Source organism: Rhynchophorus ferrugineus, unplaced genomic scaffold (genome assembly GCF_030347505.1).
Source record: "Rhynchophorus ferrugineus isolate W39M unplaced genomic scaffold, kcgeb_rfMv2 rfM2, whole genome shotgun sequence".
NCBI lineage: Eukaryota > Metazoa > Arthropoda > Insecta > Coleoptera > Curculionidae > Rhynchophorus > Rhynchophorus ferrugineus.
Window position 1 is genome coordinate 25,307,434 of NW_027472581.1, and position 22,581 is coordinate 25,330,014.

At 31.3% G+C, this 22,581-nt stretch overlaps 1 protein-coding gene across 1 annotated transcript in view; it reads left to right on the forward strand.

The window, feature by feature from the left end:
• LOC143190240 (protein phosphatase 1 regulatory subunit 14B) overlaps positions 1-22,372 on the forward strand; it is a 98,798-nt gene extending 76,426 nt beyond the window's left edge. Inside the window, exons 3-5 of the mRNA XM_076394421.1 lie at positions 15,713-15,814; positions 20,255-20,296; positions 21,178-22,372. Coding sequence (XP_076250536.1) covers positions 15,713-15,814; positions 20,255-20,296; positions 21,178-21,219 — 186 coding nt within the window. The 3' untranslated portion in view covers positions 21,220-22,372. The remainder of the gene's footprint in view (positions 1-15,712; positions 15,815-20,254; positions 20,297-21,177) is intronic.
• The last annotated feature ends 209 nt before the right edge of the window (positions 22,373-22,581 follow it).

The following is a 22,581-nucleotide window of genomic DNA, read 5'->3' on the forward strand; positions in this document are numbered from 1 at the left end:
AGTTAAAGCCAATAGATAGCACTGTAAGTATATACATGAATACTAACCACTAATGTCAGTGAGTCAACACACAAACTAGTTGAGAACAAGTGATTTTCACCAATCATTCTTCCCCACAAACAAAAGAGACCTGATTAGTTCATAAAGTATCTTTAAAAAAAACATGTTCATGTAAACCATCGTGTTTTTGATTAATTGCCATAGAATAGATTTTAGTTCCCCACTTCAGCATTTGTTTTTATCGAATTTGGACAGCGGTATTACTTGGTGTACTTTATATAAAAACTCTTTTTTTAAAGTGATGTCGAGCCAAGGGGGGTTCTCTTTGGCACGGCGAGCGAAGCAAGAAAATGCTTTCTACAACTAGGTCGTTTCTTTTTGCTTCCAGGTCTAAAAATACGTGTTTAATCGAGAATAGCGATTCGTTTTTTTTTTCTGACCGTTTTGTTCTACGAAACGATGTTATATAAGTAACATTGTTACAGTTTGGTCGACTGTTTTTTTTTATTAAACGCCTACTGGTATTGTAACACTAGTAATTTTAGTGATATTGACTAAGTATTTTATTTTCATTAATTTTTATGTAACTGTATATTAATACCGAATAATATTTCCCAAATTATTATCCATAGTACACCTCTTCACTTAAGGCACAAATAATTATAGAACAATATTTAATCAACTCAATTTCAGCAGGTTTTATTTCTGGTACATATAAACGACCCTTCAAATGTTTTCCATCCATTTTTACACGCTACAAAAAGGTAAAACACATCGCACATTTGCCTTTGTACTGTGTAACAATCTGATATTTCGCTTTAGGATTAGTTGCGGCCCAAAATCTGCAGTTTTGTTTGTTTAATCTAAACTGTCTACATTTTCAGTATTATTTTTATGTAATTAACCATCTATCAATTTCTACAAGTTATTCCCATCTTTTTGGCTACATGGTGATACCATGTCGATCGAACCATGTGTTTGACAGCGATCTAATCATTGATCTATTTTCGTACTTCTTCAACATTTCGAAACCGTGTACCATCTTTGCTAAGCTGCATCTATCTGAAGTGGGAATAGAGATTTGACACAACAAGGTAATGACATTTCGTCAATTACTCACCCTTGGTGACGTTTTATCAACAATCATGAAAGAATGAATCAAGTCATGAATATTCCGCTTATGTGTCGGTGTGGATGGGTATCCTGAAATAACCCATGACTTTTTGCATTTGGAATCATCGCCAGTCACAATAGGCTCCAGAAATTATTTTTTTTACCTAGCAAACAGTGAAACAGTGTTAAGTTATATTGATATTGTTCGTCATATAAGCATATAAACGTTTGGAAATAGTTGATTATGAACTGCTAAGCTAACTGAAAATTTTTTGGACAGTTTGAGCTTTGTTTTCGACCTAAATACCTGCTATTCATTATTTTAGAACTTTTTTGTCGTTTTATGTCATTATCATTAAGCGACTACTTTTAAATCATTGATACCGACTTCACAAGCATTTACATACAGCATCCGCGACAGACTCCAAGTCCAACACAACCAGGCCATTTCGTGCTACAAGTTCTGGCGACTGCAGATTAACCCGATCTAAACTCTATAGGCTAACTCGAGGCTATTCTGTCCCACCGTAAGAAGAAGTTCCGTGCATATCGCCTCCAAATCGAAAAAGTTCCTATACCTTGGCTCCAGAAGGTATCATACCTCGATCTCCAGTTCGACCGTAGGTTCCAATGGTCAACTCAAATACAGCACGCTATTTGCAAAGGCAATGGCGTATACATCTTACTATTCTCACACCTCAGCAGAAAAAGCAAACTCTCAATAGTCTGCCCCTACGGAGCATAGGTTTGGTACAGGTATGTCTCTGAGAGACAACTTGCTCTACTCCAAATGTTCCAGTCCAAAAAAGTTTGCGCGTTTCTCAATGCCGCATGGTTTATGCGGAACGTGAACACTCACCTCGAACCAGGCGTCCCGTTCGTGAAAAGTTTCACGAACTTACTCAGTGTAACGTTCTCCCTTGGTGCCTTAGAACACGAAAACAACTTGATCAAGTCACTATCCATCCACAAACCCCTGTAGTTAAACCATTTACGACAATCCCAGTCGTACCCCACGGTCTCTGTCGCCCGTAAAATTTCTCTATCCCGAACCCAAAGCAATATCAGCAAAAGACAATTTGGTTCTAGCTGGTCAATTTGGAAAAAAATCATTGATCGGATTATCAGGATCATCAGAACAGGTCGGTTATGTGAAAATACATTCAAGAGGCGATGTCGTATGCTTAAGAATGTCGAAGATTTGCAATGTTTTTTATATTTTTAGTAAATTATACTGAAAGCAGAATACGAATCACTATAGATAAAAATCACGGAAGCGCTTTTGACTACTGAAACTACTTGACCAGACACACTTACTACTCAATTAAAGACCCAAATTTATATTTAAACTTTCCCAATGGGCACACTGTAAATTGTTAACTTAATATAGATATTTTATCGTAGTATTTAAAATATCTTTCTAAGTCTATTTATATATTATATATTTTAAAGTTTTAATCTATCGCATCTGAGAATATTACTATTACAAAGGAATACTAGTGAATTCTCCATATACATATTTTCGAGATGTTAATTATTTCATACTTTAAAATAATTGATGTATTTTCATCATATGTGCTGATAACATCAGGCTAGACAAAAAGCAGAGCACATCAAACTCAAAATCAAAGAGCTACACTGGTTAGTCGAAAGATATTCTCAATATGACCTAAAATCAAAGACATTGGTTTATCGGTCTATTATAAAGCTTAATTGGACTTGTGGGTTTGCACTAAAATATATACCCAATCTATATACCCACACTTGTATTGCTTGTATATTGATGCAAGTATAAACAGCAAAATAATAGTTATAAATTAAGATTATACTAAGCATATCAAATGTAATTAATTTGTTTTAATGTAAATATAGGGTACTCTATTTTATACATTATTTTGTTAGCAAACAGAACAATATAATCTCTTTTCAAACTAAACTTAGACGATACTACGATATTTTACGTTATTTACTATCCATATTTAGAAAGACAGATAAATTCTGTAATACAGGGAAAGCTATTTTTAATAAAAAAAAAGAACAAATACCTGCAATATTCTTCAAATTCTTCATACCATCTATAAAGACAACAAACACGAATTTCTAAATTATTTTAATAATTTAACCCTAAAAGGTGTTGTTCTTCAGAAACTATTTAAGTATTTTTTATTAAAACTGTTTTATACAAAAATCGAATTTCACCAATTTCAGCGAGACGAGCAGTTAAAGTAATACAGAATTGTATTGAAAAATAATTTATTTTTCAAGGTTAACTGGATATTGTCTGGTATGGTAAGTTGACACTCATTGTTATTGTTATTTGTGTTTTATTGCTGTAAAAAACATTTGATTTAAGACTGTATTCAATGTGATATAATCTATAAATCATCCGTATCATTCATATAAACATGTCGATTATCTCAAATTCCAGTTACAGAAGATTAATATGACTTACACAATAAATTACAATGATTTTCTATATATTTTATTGTTTTCTCCCTATATATTGCAACTATGATGACTCATCGTATAGTTCACTCTAACTAATCCTAGATGGCTGGTTACCTTGACCTTTACCGAAATATTGACGGGTGCATTCTTGGCTAGTAATGGAGATTGATTTGTGACGTTTCAACGGAAACAATTATGAAAATCAGATGTGTATTCAAAGAATTGAATGCCGGAGTATTATCGATTAATTTCTTTGAACTTTCTTTCTTTCTTGTATCTAGCCCTACAAAATTAACAGGTCAATTGAAAAGTCTCCGGACTGACATGTAGATGGCGCTACTAGAATTAAATCCATATATGTTTTTTAGTTAGCCCTAACCCTCAAAAGATGCGTGTATAAATTTGACAGCTGTCTAATAACTAACAATAAATTTTGTTATTGTAAAAAAACTAATTTTGCCAAAAACATGTGTGGGGACTTTTCAATTGACCTGTTACGCCTTAACCGTGACAAATTTCACGCCTCCAGGTACCACCGCATTTATCAAAAAGGGATGCAAACTTTTCGCTAAGCCGATTAATAGATAGAAGGTTACAGAAATAAGCATGTTTCTAAAAAAGATCTAACTTAAACCGACCAACGGTGAACAGCAAAAATCTGATTCCTTATTGGTAATGTTTATCTAAAGGTAAAGGTAATCGTTATCGAACTATTTCCGAGCTAAAATAAATATTGCATATAGATTGATAATATTTTTATTATTGCTGACATTTACGGTCAACATCCTGTATTGCAAGGAAACAATATTCCTGCCAGATAGTACCGTACATCCGTTTACTTTAAGCGTCAGAAAAACCACACTGTCTCACGTTAATTATCAACACCGTCGTGCTTCTCTCCTGATTCATCCTTAGGCAGAAAGAATGCCGCCAGTGATTCATGTTTGATTGTTGGTCGGTGTGCATTTCCTAGAATGGAACAAAAACAAGAACATAAATTCAGCTTCTAATTAACAAGAAATTTCAATCAGATTGATACATACATTTGTTTAAATTCTTGGCGTATAAGGGATTATTGAAAATTCTTAGCTGTGGTACGTATTTATAATAATTCTAGAAGATTTTAGTTGAATTGGTTATTGTCCCGACAGTGAAAAAAAATGCCCCAAATATTACTTGGCAAATAATATCAGATTAGACACTAAATGTTGAAACTATATATAAGGAGGTGAATAAACATTGGAACATTTTTGAAATTCGTCAAATTGAAATTAATTTACATTTAACGTTAATTTAAACAATTAACATGAACTGTTAGAATCATATACATAAACATTATCAACATTTACATTGCTTAAATCCAGCCAACATAATTAAAACAAAACAAAAAGCGACCAGCACTATTATAACATATAATTGAAAAGAATTTTTTTGGCAAAATTAGTTTTTTTATTTAACATAATTCCCTTCAGGGGTGATACACTGATTATAACGACCCTCCAACTTTTCGATACCATTTTTGTAGTACGATTTGTTCTTTGCTTCAAAATAGGCTTCAGTTTCGTCGGTCTTCATTCGACGAAAATTTCTTTCCAACGAGCATTCTTTTGAGATCTGAGAACAGGAAATAGTCGCTAAGGACCAGATCTGGAGAATATGGTGGATGAGGAAGCAATTTGAAGCCTAATTCATGGATTTTTGCCATCATTTTCACTGACTTGTGACACGTGCATTGTCTTGGTGAAGCAGCACTTTCTTTTCGTTTTCTTTTCCTTCAAATGTGGCAATTTTTCGGCTATTTCGTCCTTCAAATGGTCCAATAACGCCATGTAATAGTCGCTGTTGATGGTTCTTCCTTTTTCAAGATAGTCAATGAAAATTATTCCATGCGCATCCCAAAATACAGACGCCATAACCTTGCCAGCCGACTGTTGCTTTTTTCCACGCTTTGGAGCGGGTTCATCCTGTGCAGTCCACTCGGATGACTGTCGGTTGGACTTCGGAATGAAATGATGGAGCCATGTTTCATCCATTGTCACATATTGACGCAAAAACTCGGGTTTATTACGCTTGGTCATCTTCAAACACTGCTCCAAATCATCAACTCTGTTTTTGGTTCACTTTACACAGAGCTTTCTCTCCCAAATATTCGTGAGTAATTTGACACGTTCAGTTAGAGTGCTATTTCATTCAATTTCAATTTACGGTCATTTAAAATCATTTTGTGGATTTTTTAAAATGTTTTTGGGCGTCCACTGCGTTCACCGTCTTCGGTGCTCATTTCACCAGGTCTAAGCTTCCAATCCTTGATGGTTGATTTTCCTGGGGCAGTGTCCGGAAACTCGGCATGAAGACAAAAGATGCTTCATTCAAAATGCTATAATTCACAAACTAATGATCCGATAGCTGTCAAATTTATACACGCATCTTTTGAGGGTTAGGGCTAACTAGAAAAATATGGATTTAATTCTAGTAGCGCCATCTATGTGTTAGGCCGGGGACTTTTCAATTGACCTGTTATATGAAAGCTTTGAAAATATCCTAAAGATCTGTAAATATAAATAACTAGAATTCCTATTGCAATTTTGCTACTACTCTTGATCGAAAAAAAATCGTACTTCTCAGTTAAAAAAAGTAAATACATTATTTTTACAAAATAATAATTTATTTACCTATACTTTTATATAATAATTCTTTTTTTCTTGTTTGTTCCACCTTTCCACCTTCAGAGAAGTAGACATTAGAGCATTAGGGTATCATTGTTTGTTTTATGTTTTGTTTCTTTGATCCAGACCAACTATTGTTAGCAAATTTAATCTTACTGAAATATCACTCTCTACTATTCTTACATCCGGGCTAAATTCTAAGTTCACTTTCTTCGACTTTCAGTCTCAACATATTCCATCCATTCCATACATCTTACTTATAAAATAAATGTCTAACTATTACCAGTTACTACACTTTTTGCTACTATTCGTGATGGACAAACCTCTCCGTTCTTATTATCATTTTTCAAATATGCTGCTATGTGGGGCTGAAATTTTGGCATATGTTGATTCCTATTTAATATTGTTGAAAACGATTTATTATAAATTTGGCAGCTAAAATTCCCACTAACATAAATAAAATGATACTATTTGAATTTTATAACTTTTACAAATGTAACCTTTGTTCTTCCACATTTTAAAACAAATGTATGTTAAACTACCAAGAATAATACAGCAATTTAATTATTATTCCTATAGATTTATTAATGGAGCATTAAATATTCTAAAGATGTCTAAATATAAGATTTTTTGTTGTTTTCACTCGATCGACTCGAAAAGGTCGTACCGCCATTAGAAACGCAAGACAATATAGTTGAAAATAGTTGCGCATACCAAACGCAAAATTATTTAGCAAGTACTGTATGCTCGAAAATGCGACTACTTCATAAGACGTAAACATATTATACACATATAGTATATCTGTCTTATTGCATGTTTATAATCCACGTCATCAAAATGTGTGACATCAGCACGTCGCAATGTTGCCGCATCAAATTGGATATTTGGTTTACCACTTTTGCCGGTTTATAACCTCATAATTATTATCACTCAGTTTTTGAAGAAATTTGTAGACATTTAACAACAGGCTCGACCAGTACCAACACAAATCGAGTGTTATAAGCTGATTCGCTCACATCTTCTCACTCATCAGACAGCATACTTTCTCTTTTTAACTAGTGTTAAATGGCAGGAAACCATCCGAGTTTAAAACGAATTTTACATCTTTACAGACTACATTTAGCAGTATATTCGACAATATCTATGAGGTGTATTGGCTGTTTTATTGGAATGACTATGACTAATACGCAATCTAAACAAGTAATAGCCAGATGGAGGCTGTTTGTTGAATACAATATTGCATAAAATATATGCCTGTTTTTTTTAAATTAATACTTTCTTGTGTCTTTTTACGGTTGTACAAAGTAGAACCTTCTTTTATACTAAAATTGTTCGTGTGTGATTCAAAAATGCTGTTAATCCCAAATACACGTCATTTACCATATATATCGGTGTTTTTTTCTCACTTTTCAATAGCCATACTTAAAGATATAAGGTGTCATTCACAGCACTTTTTAGAAATTTACTTTAATATATGACAATTAATGAATCTACTGAATACTTGAATGCACACATGCATAATATAATAACCGATAGACCTCCGTTTTTGGAAAATGCAATATTTTTTCATGGTTGTATACTCACCACATTACGATAAGATGTCGTTTCTTAGTTATAAATCATTTGGTCCATTTTGTTGTATATAGATAGTATATAGACACTTTGATGTATATAGTTGTATATAGAACTCTGAATGCAACGCAAGGAGAACGGCGTTACAAAATAGGGATGCCGAAAAATATCGATATTATTTTTGTTAAAAAAATGGTAACCTTTAAAATTAGATACCAAAATCTTAGCTCTGTTCTAGATAACTATCGAACGAAGTATCGATATTTTTTTCGGGGTTCTTCGATATTTTTTATTCCGATATGTCGATGTTTTTAAAATATCAATATCGATATTTTTCTCCTCGGCCCTACTACAAAACGATATGCTGTCGTATTTATAGTATACTGGTTATAAAATCTAATTATTACTAAATTCTGAAGGATTTTGTAGACATTTGACAACAGGATCGACCGGTATCGACAAAAATAGAATTTTATAGTTTGATTGTAAAAGAATAATATTTTATAGTTTTATAGAGTGATTCGGTTATATATTCCGACGCATCAGAGAGAATGCTTCTGTCTCTTTTTAACTGGGTAAAACGAGAAGGAAATATTCGCTCCGAGTATAAAACGAAATTTACAAACTGCATTTGGCAATATGTTCGACGTCATCTATGACCCTATTGGCTATTGGAAGGACTATACAGAGGATATGTTGGTGAATAAGTCCAATTTCTAAAAAAGTTTAATATTCCTGTTTTTGATACTTGTCAAGGGAATGGACCGAGGGTGTTTTTATTTTAATTTCTGAACAAGATGACAAGAACTCTAAAATGGTACAAAGACCTTTCATGATTACAAATTGGTATGCTGTTGCACGTTGTACAGAATGACTACGAGTCCGAATTAATTTATTATTCATGCTGGAAGTTCTTTTTATGAACTATTCGGTATTTCTAAATTCAGAGACTGATCAGAAATCTAAATTTAGAAGTTCATTAAATCGAATAACATATACTACAAATTAATTACATTTATTCCTGATACGTTGTGTTAAAAATGAATTTTAAAGGATTTACAACAGATAGTGTCATTGTGTACGCATTGGGTACATTTGTAACAAACTTCATGTTGAAACCTCACTTTTCAGTAAATCGCATTTTCGGAAAGTTTTATACTTTGACTTAATATCAAAGAAAAAGGTGGTTGAAGTTCATCAAATGTTGTGTAAAACTTAATACGAAAAGTACTGGTTAAAAGTGGTGATTTTGACATTGAAGACAAGCATTCTGGACAACCAGCATTCTAAGGCATTACCCGATTATAATCCGTAAAACACAAGAAGAATATGATTTGATGGTCTGTATTTGGTGGAATCAGCTTGGTATGGTATACTGTGAGCTGATAGAAATTAATGAAACAATCAATGGGGACGCTCGAACTCATGTTGCAAAACCGGTGAAATCATACTTGGAAGCATTAAAATGGGAAATACTACCCCACCCGCAGTATCCTCCAGACCTTGCTCCTTCTAATGACTACTTGTTCGGCCACAGGAGTCGCAGCCTGTGTGAGTAGCGCTTCAATTCTTATGAAGAGGTAAAAAACGGGTTGATTCATGGATAGCATCAAAAGATACATTGTTCTTTCGAGATGAAATCCGTAAATTTCCGAAAGATAGGAAAAAGCAGCGGCTAATGATGGACAATATATTGAATAAAGTACACTGGACCGATTTTTCAAATTGAAAATAAAAACTTTAAAACTAATTTATAGCACGCATAACATTACAATAATAACATCGTACAGTTTTCGAATTTGCCATTCAAGTTACGCCGCAAAAAAAAACAACGAAAAAAAAAAGAAACGGTAAAAGTCGACCATAAATCATCTTCCGAAACTCGTTCCCAGACCGTGCGAATAAGCCAACCAACCAACAACATCCATTAAACGAAATTACGGAACGCTTCTGCCGTGAATTTTACCCAGGCATTTGCGTGAAAAGCCCAGTTCGCCGTACGGTACGGCACGAAAAATACTTTTCTAATTTCTAACCAATATTTCTGTAAAAAAAATTAAAAAAACGAAAATTAAATAAAACGGACCATATAACTGTCAAGCAGCAGTTAAGACGGAACGATCGTCATTTCTTTCTGTTATATTATTCACGGGCACCTTGATCAGTCATTACTTTCGTTGGTTGAGCAGAAAAAAAATCCCAGCGATAGGCACACACCACGGAGCTGATTCATCGTCAACTAGATGGCAGAAAGCGGTCGAACGCGATGACGTCACGGAACAAGAAGTCGTTCAGCATAACAATGGCCGAAACGTGACGCCGTACCGAAATATGCTCTTTTGACTTAATAAACTGCGTCGGCTTTTTTCTACGGCGAATTCACGACACCGTGTCAGTGCTGAACGAACAAAGGTTTGAGCAGGGAGCATTTCTTCTCGAAGGCTGCTATTAAAATCAACCAATGGGTTGTTGCACCTCCGGTCTCTTTTTTATTGGGTTCTCAGTCATTGTTCTTTGATGTTATATTTTTTTTACGTTTTACCGTTTGATTATGTTACACATTTAATTTAATGGGTTACTCATCAAGGCTTTTAAGAAGTTTATTTATTTTGAATGTATACACCAATACTGTTTATTAATTATAAGAAATACTTTTATTTCTTGGTAAATAAAATAAAAATATTCAACAAAACATAATAGTCACTATCTTGATAATATACAAGATACTAAGAGGTGGTGCAAAAGTCCCGGTCTCATTTTGATTGCGCGCCATCTTGGTTATGTCACGTTTATTTCAGTTTCGCTTTAACCATTGTGTTGTGTAGACGTCCGAATTTTATTATGGATAAATATACGCCACAAGAACGAGCAGAAATAGTGACAATATTTATTGAAAATAATCATTCCATTATTGCCACTCAGCAGAAATTGCGTCAAAAATATCCTAATCGTCCAATGCCTCACGAAACCACAATTTATCTTCTACATGCGAATTTTCGACAGTACGGATGACAGCAGACAGGCCTCGTTCTGGAAGACAACGGACATAACAACGTAACGCTGAAAATGTGGCTCTGGTTTGCAATAGTGTTGCATAGTCTCCAGAAACATCAATTCGGAGACGTGGTTCCCAGTTGCACATTTCTGCATGCAGTTTAAGGCCTATTTTAAAAAGCAATTTGAAAATGTTCCCGTACAATATTCAATTAGTCCAAAAATTGCTACCGAGTGCTTTTCATCTAAATTGATAATGAGCGATCATTTCATTTTCTTCTCAGTGTCCACGTCAATAAACAGAACAGTCGGTTTCGGGGAACACAAAATCCTCAATTATTTCATGAAACATCGTTGCGTCCACTAAAAACAACCCTATGGTGTGGTATTCATGCTGGAAACATCATTGGTCCGCATTTTTTGAAAATGACGATGAAAGGTGTTGCATCTAATGTTACTGCTGAACGGTACCGAGATATGATTCTAAATTTTCTTGTGCCTGAAATGGAAGAACAAGGACTAGAGGACGTGCGGTTTCAGCAAGATCAAATCAAAGCACACACAGCTCATTCAACAAGAACCAATTTCACGAAGTGACGGAAAATCCCAAACAAAAATTCTATATTCTTGTTTACAAATGTCGATATTTTTTTAACAAAATATCAATATATCGATAATTTTTTGGCATCCTTAATTTTAGGTCTATAATGAGTCTAATATAAGTCTAATCGAGAGCATAGAAAGTCAGCGGTCATCCACATAAGATGGTTTATTGTTTCAACTCTAAAAATATATTCAGAAACATTAGAAAGAAACTCCAGACTGGATCAATTTCTTAATCACAAGAGAATCAACGACAGTGAGTGCGAATAAACGGGTTTTTCTGAGTATGAATAAGTATGTATCAGGCTTGCAAAATTACTAGAAATACCAAACTTCAATGTTTTGACAATTAGACCAAGATGCTACACTATGTCAAAAGTTCTTGCCGTAGAAAGTGAATATCACTTGACCACATATTTAACATGTAAAAATGTTAATGATCTGGTTCATTTTAACTTGACTTCCACTTCCGAATCTTCATACAGTTTTGACCTTCCATCATTTATATTAGTCGATAGTAAAAAAATTAGCAACTAAAAATAGCAATTACTATTTCATTCATTTGCACACCTCGACTGTTCTATTCGACACTTCTATTCATGATAACAGACGGAGGTGTACGAATTCCCGCACTAATTTTGATTTTCTGTGCTGTACAAATTAACTTTAAATTGGCAAGTGGCAGTGTAAAAGAGGAATAATGATTCTAAATATATTTAATCGTATTTTAATATTCTGAAAGTAACAATGACTTAATATAATAAAAGTTTTTATTTCATTCCAACATACGCTTAATTTTTATTTCATATTTCTTTTCCAACTTTCTTTGAGAAAGAAAATTAAAGAAACAACTGCCAGATTCTGTTATGTTAAAAGAAACAATTTAATTTTTAATGATATAAAATTCTTTTTAAATTTTATATATAATTTTGTTAATTGTAAAGAGGAATGGAGTAATGGCCACTAAATATTTGTATGGTATTTTCGTAGTTAATCTTCGTCAACTATTTAACCATTACACTATTTTTAAAATACAATAATAATTTTACTTACGGTTACTTAGGAATATTATTATTCGTTGGAACTTGAATGAAAGAAGCTTTAACATTCAAAAGGCTTGAACAAAAATTCTGAAACTTGAAAAAGGTAATAAAAATAAGGTCCAATAGTGGCCAAGATAACATAAATGCAGTGAAAATTATTTTTCTGTATATCAATCAAAATGTTTTTTTAACTTATTACATTAATAAATAACCTTGAAAAATAGAGTTCCAAAGTGCTGCTATATTAATGCGCTGTATTGTTAATTACAATCATACCTCGAACAAGACATAAAACCATTTATATTACATGAAAATCGATGTAAACATAAATTGGGCACATTATTTTTAAGGTCGCGGCTAGGACGGAAAAGCAAAAAACTTTAAAAATCAGTTGAATGAAACTAGTAACTTCGAAAATAGTAACTGAAAGTACACGAGTGAAGCAGTCGTTAGTAAAAAGTAGCTAAATCAGTCGAACCGAAAAAATTACCTTTCTCGGTACAAGTACAATTCACCGATCACTTTGTTCCAAGAAAAAGGGCGGATTTATTTTAAGGTCAGACCTGGGCATGCGGAAACTCATTGGTCATATGCGAAACGAGTGCCTGAAATCGCTAAACGTTCACGATGGTTGTGCGGACGACTGCAGCTGTCGCAAGTGTGTTCAAGGTTATTTTCGCGTCAGTTTCTGTTAGAAAACACTTAATAGTAGTCCCAAAACAATAACAATAAATACCATGCTATATTTCAAGTTATATGATTAAGTTATAAAAAATAAGTTTTTTTAATTTATTTTTTTTATACAACTGTTACCAGAAAAATAGCACAAAGCCCAATAATTTAAAGGAAAATTTGAATAAAATGTTTTATTCAAGTACATTTGAATGAAATATTTTGAAAATACATAAAAAATACTACCTAATCATACAAATTTTACATATAACTAAAATGCAATATTATCACCCAATTTTTACAATGTTAGTAGAGAATATATAGTATTTTCTATTATTATTTATTTATTTTTTTAAATTTATAGTCTCCTTTTTACCAACGAGGGTTGACTGGCGAGTGACCAACTTAGAAATCTTCCCAGCAGGCATCCGGTCTTACCCAGCCTGGTTACTGGCGTAACTGGGATCATTTTCCTTGTCGGATTTTACACTCTTGTCCAAGACAATAAGAAATATTAAACAATCACAAACATAAATTTACGTCCTGTCGCCTTTACCACCGCGCAAATCAAACAGGCGGTCCCTGTTTATGCCCAAAATACAACCAAGAAATTTTACTGTTTCGAAGGAATTATTACATCTGTACTTCTACTTCGTTTTGTAAACTCATCTTTGCATGTCATCATCTAAAGTAGACAAATTTTTGCCAATTCCAATGTTGAACTAAAAGCTAAACCTATGTTACGTGTTTCAGTTCAGTTATCTATATTGAACATAATTAGATATTATGAGGAGAGAGTTTATAATTATGCCGTCTAAAATTTAAAATATATCAATAACGCCCTAAAAGAATAATTTTCAATACAAATTAGAGGAAACAAAATTATCCAAATTATCAAAACTATACTAAATTACCAATAGCCAAGTTCGAATAAACAGAGATCAACTTGATATTGAATAAAGCTTGTAATCAAAATACGTTTGATCCATAGAATAGACAGACTTACAATGCGATCTCCCAGGTATAAAGTTGTATCCAAGTTTTGTTCATCCGTTATTTTTCTTATTGCATTACTCAGTATGTTGTGCACAATTAATCATTCAAAAAAAGAGCCTTTTGCTGACAATCTGAATCTGAATGAGAATTTTTGTTTTGTTTGGTTATACACATTCTTTTGCCAATAAAGAGTGATATATGTGGTAGTACTTAGACTTTTGGTGTTATACTGTCTGGTTCTTATAAGCATGAAATTGAAGGCACATATTGTCTGTTTCAAAAGCATCTGCAGAGAAACATATGTTACAATTTTCCGTTTTCAAACCTCAATGTTACTTCATTTGAAAAAAATATATTTGTACTTCCTTTCATAATTTTTACAGATTGTATGGACAGAGCAACTGCTGATTCTAATATTTAACTTGTAACCAACTTTTCGATATATAAGGGGAAATAATCTGTGTGTATACACATATTATGTATTTCAATTCAATTATCAATATGGATTTTAATAAAATACTTACTACTGAAATTACAATTAGGAATTGCATCTTGGTTAAGGAATGACACCTGGTCGGTCTGAAATTAAAAAAATAAACTTTCTTCGGAAACATGTAGGAAATAATAAGAGGTTTCCTGAAGTCTTATCAGCCCACGTCACACAGCTCACGTTACATTTCAAATCCAAAGAGAGAGAAGAAATCTGTAGTCTTTTTGCCTTCGGCCCTGTAGTGATTAGGACGTGCAAAGCATGGTTATGGGGGTGTCCGTTAAAGTTCCCATTCTATCTTTCTCTGTTTTGTAGTTTAGTCGAGTAAGAGTTAAGAGAAATAAGTACATGAAGGCCTCTCTATTTCTGTCTCAGTTTAATAATTTCTTGAAACTAAACAACTGGGAAAATTTGAACGGCAGGTTATTGTATTTCATATGAAAATGTTTTTAGCCAGTTATTTCTCTTAATGAATTTACCAAAAATATCACAGTATTTATTTTTATGTTAGTTAATGTTGTATATATTATTTTGAAATAGTTATAATAAGATATAAGAACGGTTTTCTGTACGTTATTTCTATTAAATTCTGCAAAATCAATCATAATCTCGAAGCAATAAACCATGATGTTGCGTGTTATTAACATAAAACTTTGATTTCGCAACTGATTAAACAATAAAATGGAATTGACCTGTACTTGACATGGTTTTTCTTTGGATCTGTATAACTTATCCACTGCGTGATTATGTTTATATGCAAACTGTTAATTTACTACACGTTAATAGATGTACATGATTTTAGAATCACAATAAATAAAAAAAAATAGTTTAATTACCTTCTCCTTCGCCATTTTACTTTCTTTTCCTTTAACTTTTTTATGGGTATTAGCAAATAAAATTTGATTAAAAATGACACCTAATTCATTTAAATTACTGAAACAGCAATTAGCAGAACAAAACTGATCCAATATTGATAACAAAATTTAAAATTATCAGGTATCAGTACAAGGTGGTTATTTGTCATTATTACATATAATTTTTAATACATTTTATTTTTTAAATTGTTATTTTTATTTTTAATTGATGAATTAATTTATTTTTCTTTACAATTTCAGAGTAAAACAGAAGAGAATGGTGTAAATAATGAAGAGGTCGAAGTAGATATTGATGAGCTTCTCGATATGGACAGTGACGATCAAAGGCGGACGCATTTACAGGCATGTATTATGTTATATTTTAGTAGTAAGCAATATTGTCCCTACAGTCTATCAATATTCAAAAGATCTAAAAGCTAACCAAACCAAACCAAAAGAAAAAGGAAAATTACAGAACGACACAAAATAGAGATAACTATTTTCTCAAGTTTGTATAAGATGGATATCTATATTCAAACTAATGACAATCAAAAAGATCTTGTAATATTGAAAGCATGGAAACAAGCCTTAGCAATATTCATTCAAATATTTAAATATGTTATTTAGATTTCTGCCGATGTATATGCAACTTAATATACAGGAGATGCCTTAAAACATTTACAAATATATATGCAAAAATTTTAACAGTAAAAAAATAAACAGTAGATAAAAAAGAAAACAAGTAGCCTCTAGATTTGAAATTCAGTATAGGCTGGCGTTTAACCTTATTAATTATGACCCAGTTTTATTTAGTAAACTGAAAGTATACTATATATCAGTGAGACTTTTTATGTCATTGTGTATTATTAATTATTTTTCGGTGAGAATTGCATACAAAGAACCAGTTAACATTACCCAATATGTTAAACCCAACAATGTTATCAATTCAAATTATATCCGCAATGTCGATATTACACCGTAAGGTTATATAATTATATTGATTTGTCATGATAAATTATTTTACCAATTCAATTCATGCAATCTAGTAAATAATAGTTGCACAAGCTTGCTAAATTCCGTTTTTTGCCTTGTGGAGTATTGTTTTATGTAGGTTTTAAGATATTATTACACATTCACCAGAATCTACTGTTGTTAAATTCTAATAGTAAATAATGATTGTTTTAAATAAATTGCTGTGTGTTGAATGAACCACCATAATTTGATTCTTATTAGTCTGATTAACCTATGAAGAGCATTAAAAAAAAAAGCATGTTAAATGTCTATTTCTTTTAAATCGAGATTTTCTTACGTCTAGTACTTTTTGCGATTATTAATGGTATATAAAGTTCTGCTCTATTCCCTTTTTTTAGGTTGTTGGTTGGAATATTTGCAATATATCGGTATTTTTGTTCATTTGGTTCATACTTATAGTTGCCATAAAGAAAAACCTCACAAAACTGGATGTACTTTCATGACAATTAAAAAAAAAAGATATATACTTTTAAGTTTAAATTAAACCAATCTTTTTATTACTTTTTATTGAGCGAGTTAACTAACGCCCACCGCCTTCGTCATTTTATCGATGTCATTGATATTACTAGTATAAATATATTTAAATGTGATAATTATCTATTGTATCTATTTAAGGTAATGCATTATCCACTTATGCAAAATAATTAAAAGTTTTGGTTTTATGTTACAAATAGTCCAAGGTATATTTTCTTTAAATTGAGACTAAATATATTATTGGGCAGTTATGATGCCATAGTTTAATCACCCAAAGGTTTTAAGAAACAAAACAACATGCTCCACCCATAAACATATGATTAAAAGCTAAAATTAAATCGCATAGTAAGAAGTAGGCCGTATTTTCAAGTAAACGTTAAAACTGCATAAGAAAAAAACATCTCCGAGCAATAAACAGAGTGTCACTATTATAAAAATCTTCTAGAATAGCTACTTGATTAAGATTTTATCTTAATTGAGGTCGAAAAACCCACCTCAAACGTACAAAACGGAAGTATATAACTCTTAACCCAAACAGTGGCCGCAAATATTATCGGAAACTGAAAGGCACTCTAAAAATAAAACGCAGTTTGGCACTAGGTGTTTGTTTCCGAACGATCGTATCCAGAACATTCCCGCTTCTATTTTGTCCAGTGATTTATATTCGATTTTTCGATGTATCCACTGTTTACTTTATATTTTATTTTTATGGAGTAATTTATTATCTCGAAAATTTGGTATGAATAATGTAGCTGTTTATGTAAATATTTAATTATATTGACATTTTACGTATTTTTTAATGTTTACCATTAATCATTTTGCCATTTCTTTATTTATATATTCGAATTTTTAAGTAATATTTAACCTAACAAATATGTGTTTTAACTTAATTATATTTTAACCAAATTATATTTTAACTGTGACAAAAGTTTTGTAGCGATAAAGGTACCTTTATATAGCCGGCTTTTTTAATAAAAAAATATGCCTTTGTTTGATACACTATAGTAATTCTTTTAAAAAGATGTTAATTTAATTATCTAAATTATGATACTGCATTAGACTTTTGGTTTACAACGTTGACGGTTACATCTGATTATCATCACTAGTATTTAGAAGAAATTTGCAGACATTTGGCAACATTGTCCCCTAAAATCAAATCGAATTTTATGGACTGATTCGGGTATATATTCCGACGTACAGTCCTTAAAATACAACAGCCACTGCACATGCGTAAACACAGAAACGCAATGTAACCGAATCAGCTTATAAAATTCGGTTTATAGTCTATTCAAAGTTTATTTGTAATCATCTAAATTAGTGACGTCAACACGTCGCTAATTTAGTCGAAATGTTATCAAATATAATTTATTTTTACATTATAGTCCTTCTAAAAACTCAAAAAAAGTTAATTATACAGCCACAATAGTTTATAGATTAAAAATATAACCTCTTATAACTATAGCTTTCAAGAATTTCGTATTCAACTGAAACTGGTTGATTTGACAGGCTTATTCGTTTACGTGTTCGGAGTAGTCAGAGGATTATTTTGTCTCATTTTGGCTATAATAAAATGAGAAGGGAAATATTGCCTGATTCTAACACGAATTTACAATTTGCCACAGGTAATACTGATTAATACTATTTGAATAGACTATATGTTTAAATATGTTCAAAAATTCTTCAAAACATTAGCCACTACTATTAGTGAACGAGGATTGGCTATTTTATAGAATAAACTAAATCAGACAGTTACTATATAGAATAAAATAAAAAGAAAAAATCCGCTCTGAGTTTAAAACGAATTTAACACTTTTACTAACGTAAGTGGACAAGTAATAGTAAACTTTTCTATAAAAATTAATATTAACATCTATATAAACTAAAAAATATAACAACTGTAAAGAGTAAAAAGAACTGTCACCAAAAGGCTGAATTCATTTTCTTTTTCTAATTTGAGAAGGAAAAAAAGACCGAAATAAAAATAATTTTATCTGATTGGTTTCTATACCCATTTTTTAAAAATACACTGTTTGTGAAAAAAATTAGATTTTGTTTAGTTGAACATATAATAAATTTGTGATTTTAATATATTATTAATCAAATTATAATATATTATAATGAAATATTTGATTTTATTTATTACCCTATATTTTTTGTTTAATATTATAGGCTAATTCTCTTATTGAGCAACGTGCAGGCATTATTTGTTTAATAGTCTCAGATATCACTGTATTTCTGCATAATCTGTAACGTGAACAGAATTTCTTGGGTTTGGAATTGGTGTTTGAGTTTGCTAGATAATATAATCTACTAAAAATATAATACGGATAAATGTTTTTTTTTTAAACCTTCTGATCTGATAATTCACTAATCGATAGGTTTCATAATCTTAAAGGTTAAGTTCGAGTCTAAATGGGTCAACGGTTAACAATTGGATAAAAATTAACAGGATTTTTTATTGTAATAAAGTATATGTTTAGCCCTTTATTTACTTTATATTTTATTAAAAGCAACTGCATTTCATTTTGCTAAATAATAATATACAGGTCATAAGTAAAATTAAATTAATGACAGATTAAATTTTTTTCGTTATGTAACATTTGACATATTGTTTTTTTTTAACCTAAGGTCCGTAGTTTATTTAAAGAGAAAAATAAATAATGGCTATCATATATCTAGACTGGTTTCGGTAATGTCTCGTAAAATTCAACCGAACTGGGGTCAGCACTCTGGTGAATTGAGGGTGGTCCAGACAGACAAAAAAGGTAGACTTTTTACGATACATTTGCATTCCTTGTACTGAATATTAATAAGATAGGGTATTAAAAAGTATATGGGGTTGCTGTACAAGATTACAAATAACAAAATTCTTACATTTACTGGTATAATGACATAACATAAAATTTTATTAACATTGACGTTAATGATAATAACAATTGTTGGGATTATTGTAGAAAATGAATTAGAACCATTAGAGGTTGTAGAAAATGTTCATTTCCAAAGTATACATTTTATAAATTTACACTCTCAATCTTTATGCGACAGTTTTTTTTTGCAAAAGACCACATTGGATCAGAATATATCCAGTGTAATATGTAACAAAATCCGGTAAATATGCTGAAGAAGTAATGCTATTAACATAATCGAAATTTGATTATAGTATTCTTAATTAACCGTCTTTTAGAAAGATGGCGAAGGAGCAATGGTAAATATTTATGTTGTTCTCCATTCTGCATTCTTAAATTTTACGTAAAATAATCTAAACTCACGATTAATAGTACCTTATATTATTTTCAGAATCTACTCATAAACGCCAAAGGTCCCCAAAGTGATGTTAAAGTGAGTATTTTCTTATTGTTTAAAATACTAACATCTTCATTTACAAGTATTACTTATTAATTATTATCATCAATAATATATTTTATAACACAAAATTGAAAATTTGTATATTAACAATTCAACAAAATCCAATATAGTTATGCTGAAAATAACTTGTTTAAAGTGCAAAACAGTTTTCGATGCTTTACTTTACTTTACTTTACACAACCTACAAAAGGAAGCTTAATCCCTAATATTTTCCTAATTTTATTCTTTCAGTTACTGTGTTACTTCTTTTCGACGAAAGTGGATATTTTCTTCTTTATTTGTTATCTTAATCAATTCTTATTCTAATTTAAATGTATTTATCTCTTTCTTTACATTTACTGGCGCAACTGCACCTTCACCTTCAACATTCAAAGTGGTTCTAACCAGTTTCCAGGAGTTTGCAATAAAGCACCCCCAAGTGGATATCGTGAATCCAAGAATGAATTATTGTGAACCCAAGAATGACGTTATTGTACTGATTGTCCAAAATTTTGCTGATTCAAAACATGTGGGGCACACCTTCCAAGTTTTTGAATTTTTTACTTGAAACACTTCGAATACAGTTCAGTTTTGATGGCTGGTGACTAATATCGAATCTATCAGCAATTCGAAAACATTCGTACCAATGTGCCATTTCATAAGATATCACCTCGCCACCAAGAACGCTATAAAAGAATTCCTGTGCTTTAAAACTTTTTTTTCTTGTTGGAATTTATAGAGAATGTAGCACCAAATATTATGTTGTAAAAATAAATTCGATAAAAAATAAAAATAAATCTAATAATACAGAATAATAATAATAAATAACATTCAGACGTTTATTGCTTATTAACGTGTTTTTGTTTTATTTACAGAAATTCATCAACGATCTGCTGGAAAAAGCGAAAACACTGTAAAATTCCGAAAAGTGAAGTGCCAATATGAAAATTTCGGTGTTCTGTAAAAACCGTTGTTAGTGCAACAATATAGCGCATCTCAACCCATCAGACTGGTTTTTCGTTTTGTTCGTATGTATCAGTCAGCAACGGAAAGCATTGCACAATTTATGTTGATCTGTTGCGTACCAGTTTCGTCTTGCCTTATATCCTCATTGGAACATTAGGACCAATGATGTGACAGGATCAATACGTCTATCGACCCTTGATTTGGCAGTTTATGTTGAATCTACTATAAGAATCAATTGATTATAATTATTTTTTGTACATTATTACATATCATGTTTTATCATAAATCATACTTTAATTGCAATATGTATTTAATAAAAATAAGTTGTTAACAATAATAAAATTCGAATTTTCATGAGTATTAAGTAAAGATATCTCTGAATAATTATCTGAATGTACATTAGTGTGCAATCCCACGTCCAATTAACTTTTCTGAATTGAAAAAAATACCTGTGCAATACTTACACATACAATAAAGCGTTTGAGATGGTACTAATAACATTTCAGGTAACGTGGATCTTTTGTCGAGGTAAAAACAGTTTGTAATATTCAAGAAAACATCTTAGAATATTCCACCCTGTTATGACATAGGTTCAATAAGTTTACTTTATATGGAACAGTTTTTTGTAATAACGATACCTAGTCATTTTTAGGTAATATTAAGCAAAATGTACGAGATAGATAGACATCATATCAATTGTCCTGTTTTATATCGCTTTTTATATATTCATATATTATTTTGTGGTATTGTTAACAAAAAATACATATATAGTCGAAAATACAATGTCCAGAAAAAATCACATATGATGTCTTTAACAACACGACCCGAACGATTTTGTATTGTTAAGTGACATCCATTTTTAATAAAGGCATCTTTTGTGTTCTAAACCAAAGCTAAATATCTATTTCACTAGCTCTTATATTTCAATATTGAATTCATCATCATTTGAATTGTTACATTACTAAGTAAGATTTAAACTAAGATACTATATCATCGTCATTTATCTATTATCTTGATTTGATTTGAACCAGATCATTGAATGTGACCTCGTTGATCTTCACATGATCTAGGTTAGATATTTTAATAAATAGCCATTATACAATATACTTGATTTTTATTTTAGGTAAATCCCCTTTAAATATTTTGGTATTAAATGTCGAGTATCAACAACAGGTATATTAAATTTATAAAAAAGCAAAGCTTAGTAAAAAAATTACAACCTAAACAATAAAATAACCTAATATATAAAACTGTGCAGACTCGAAAGGTTATGCACCCGCACATATACTAAAAAGTATGTAGAGTAGTAAATT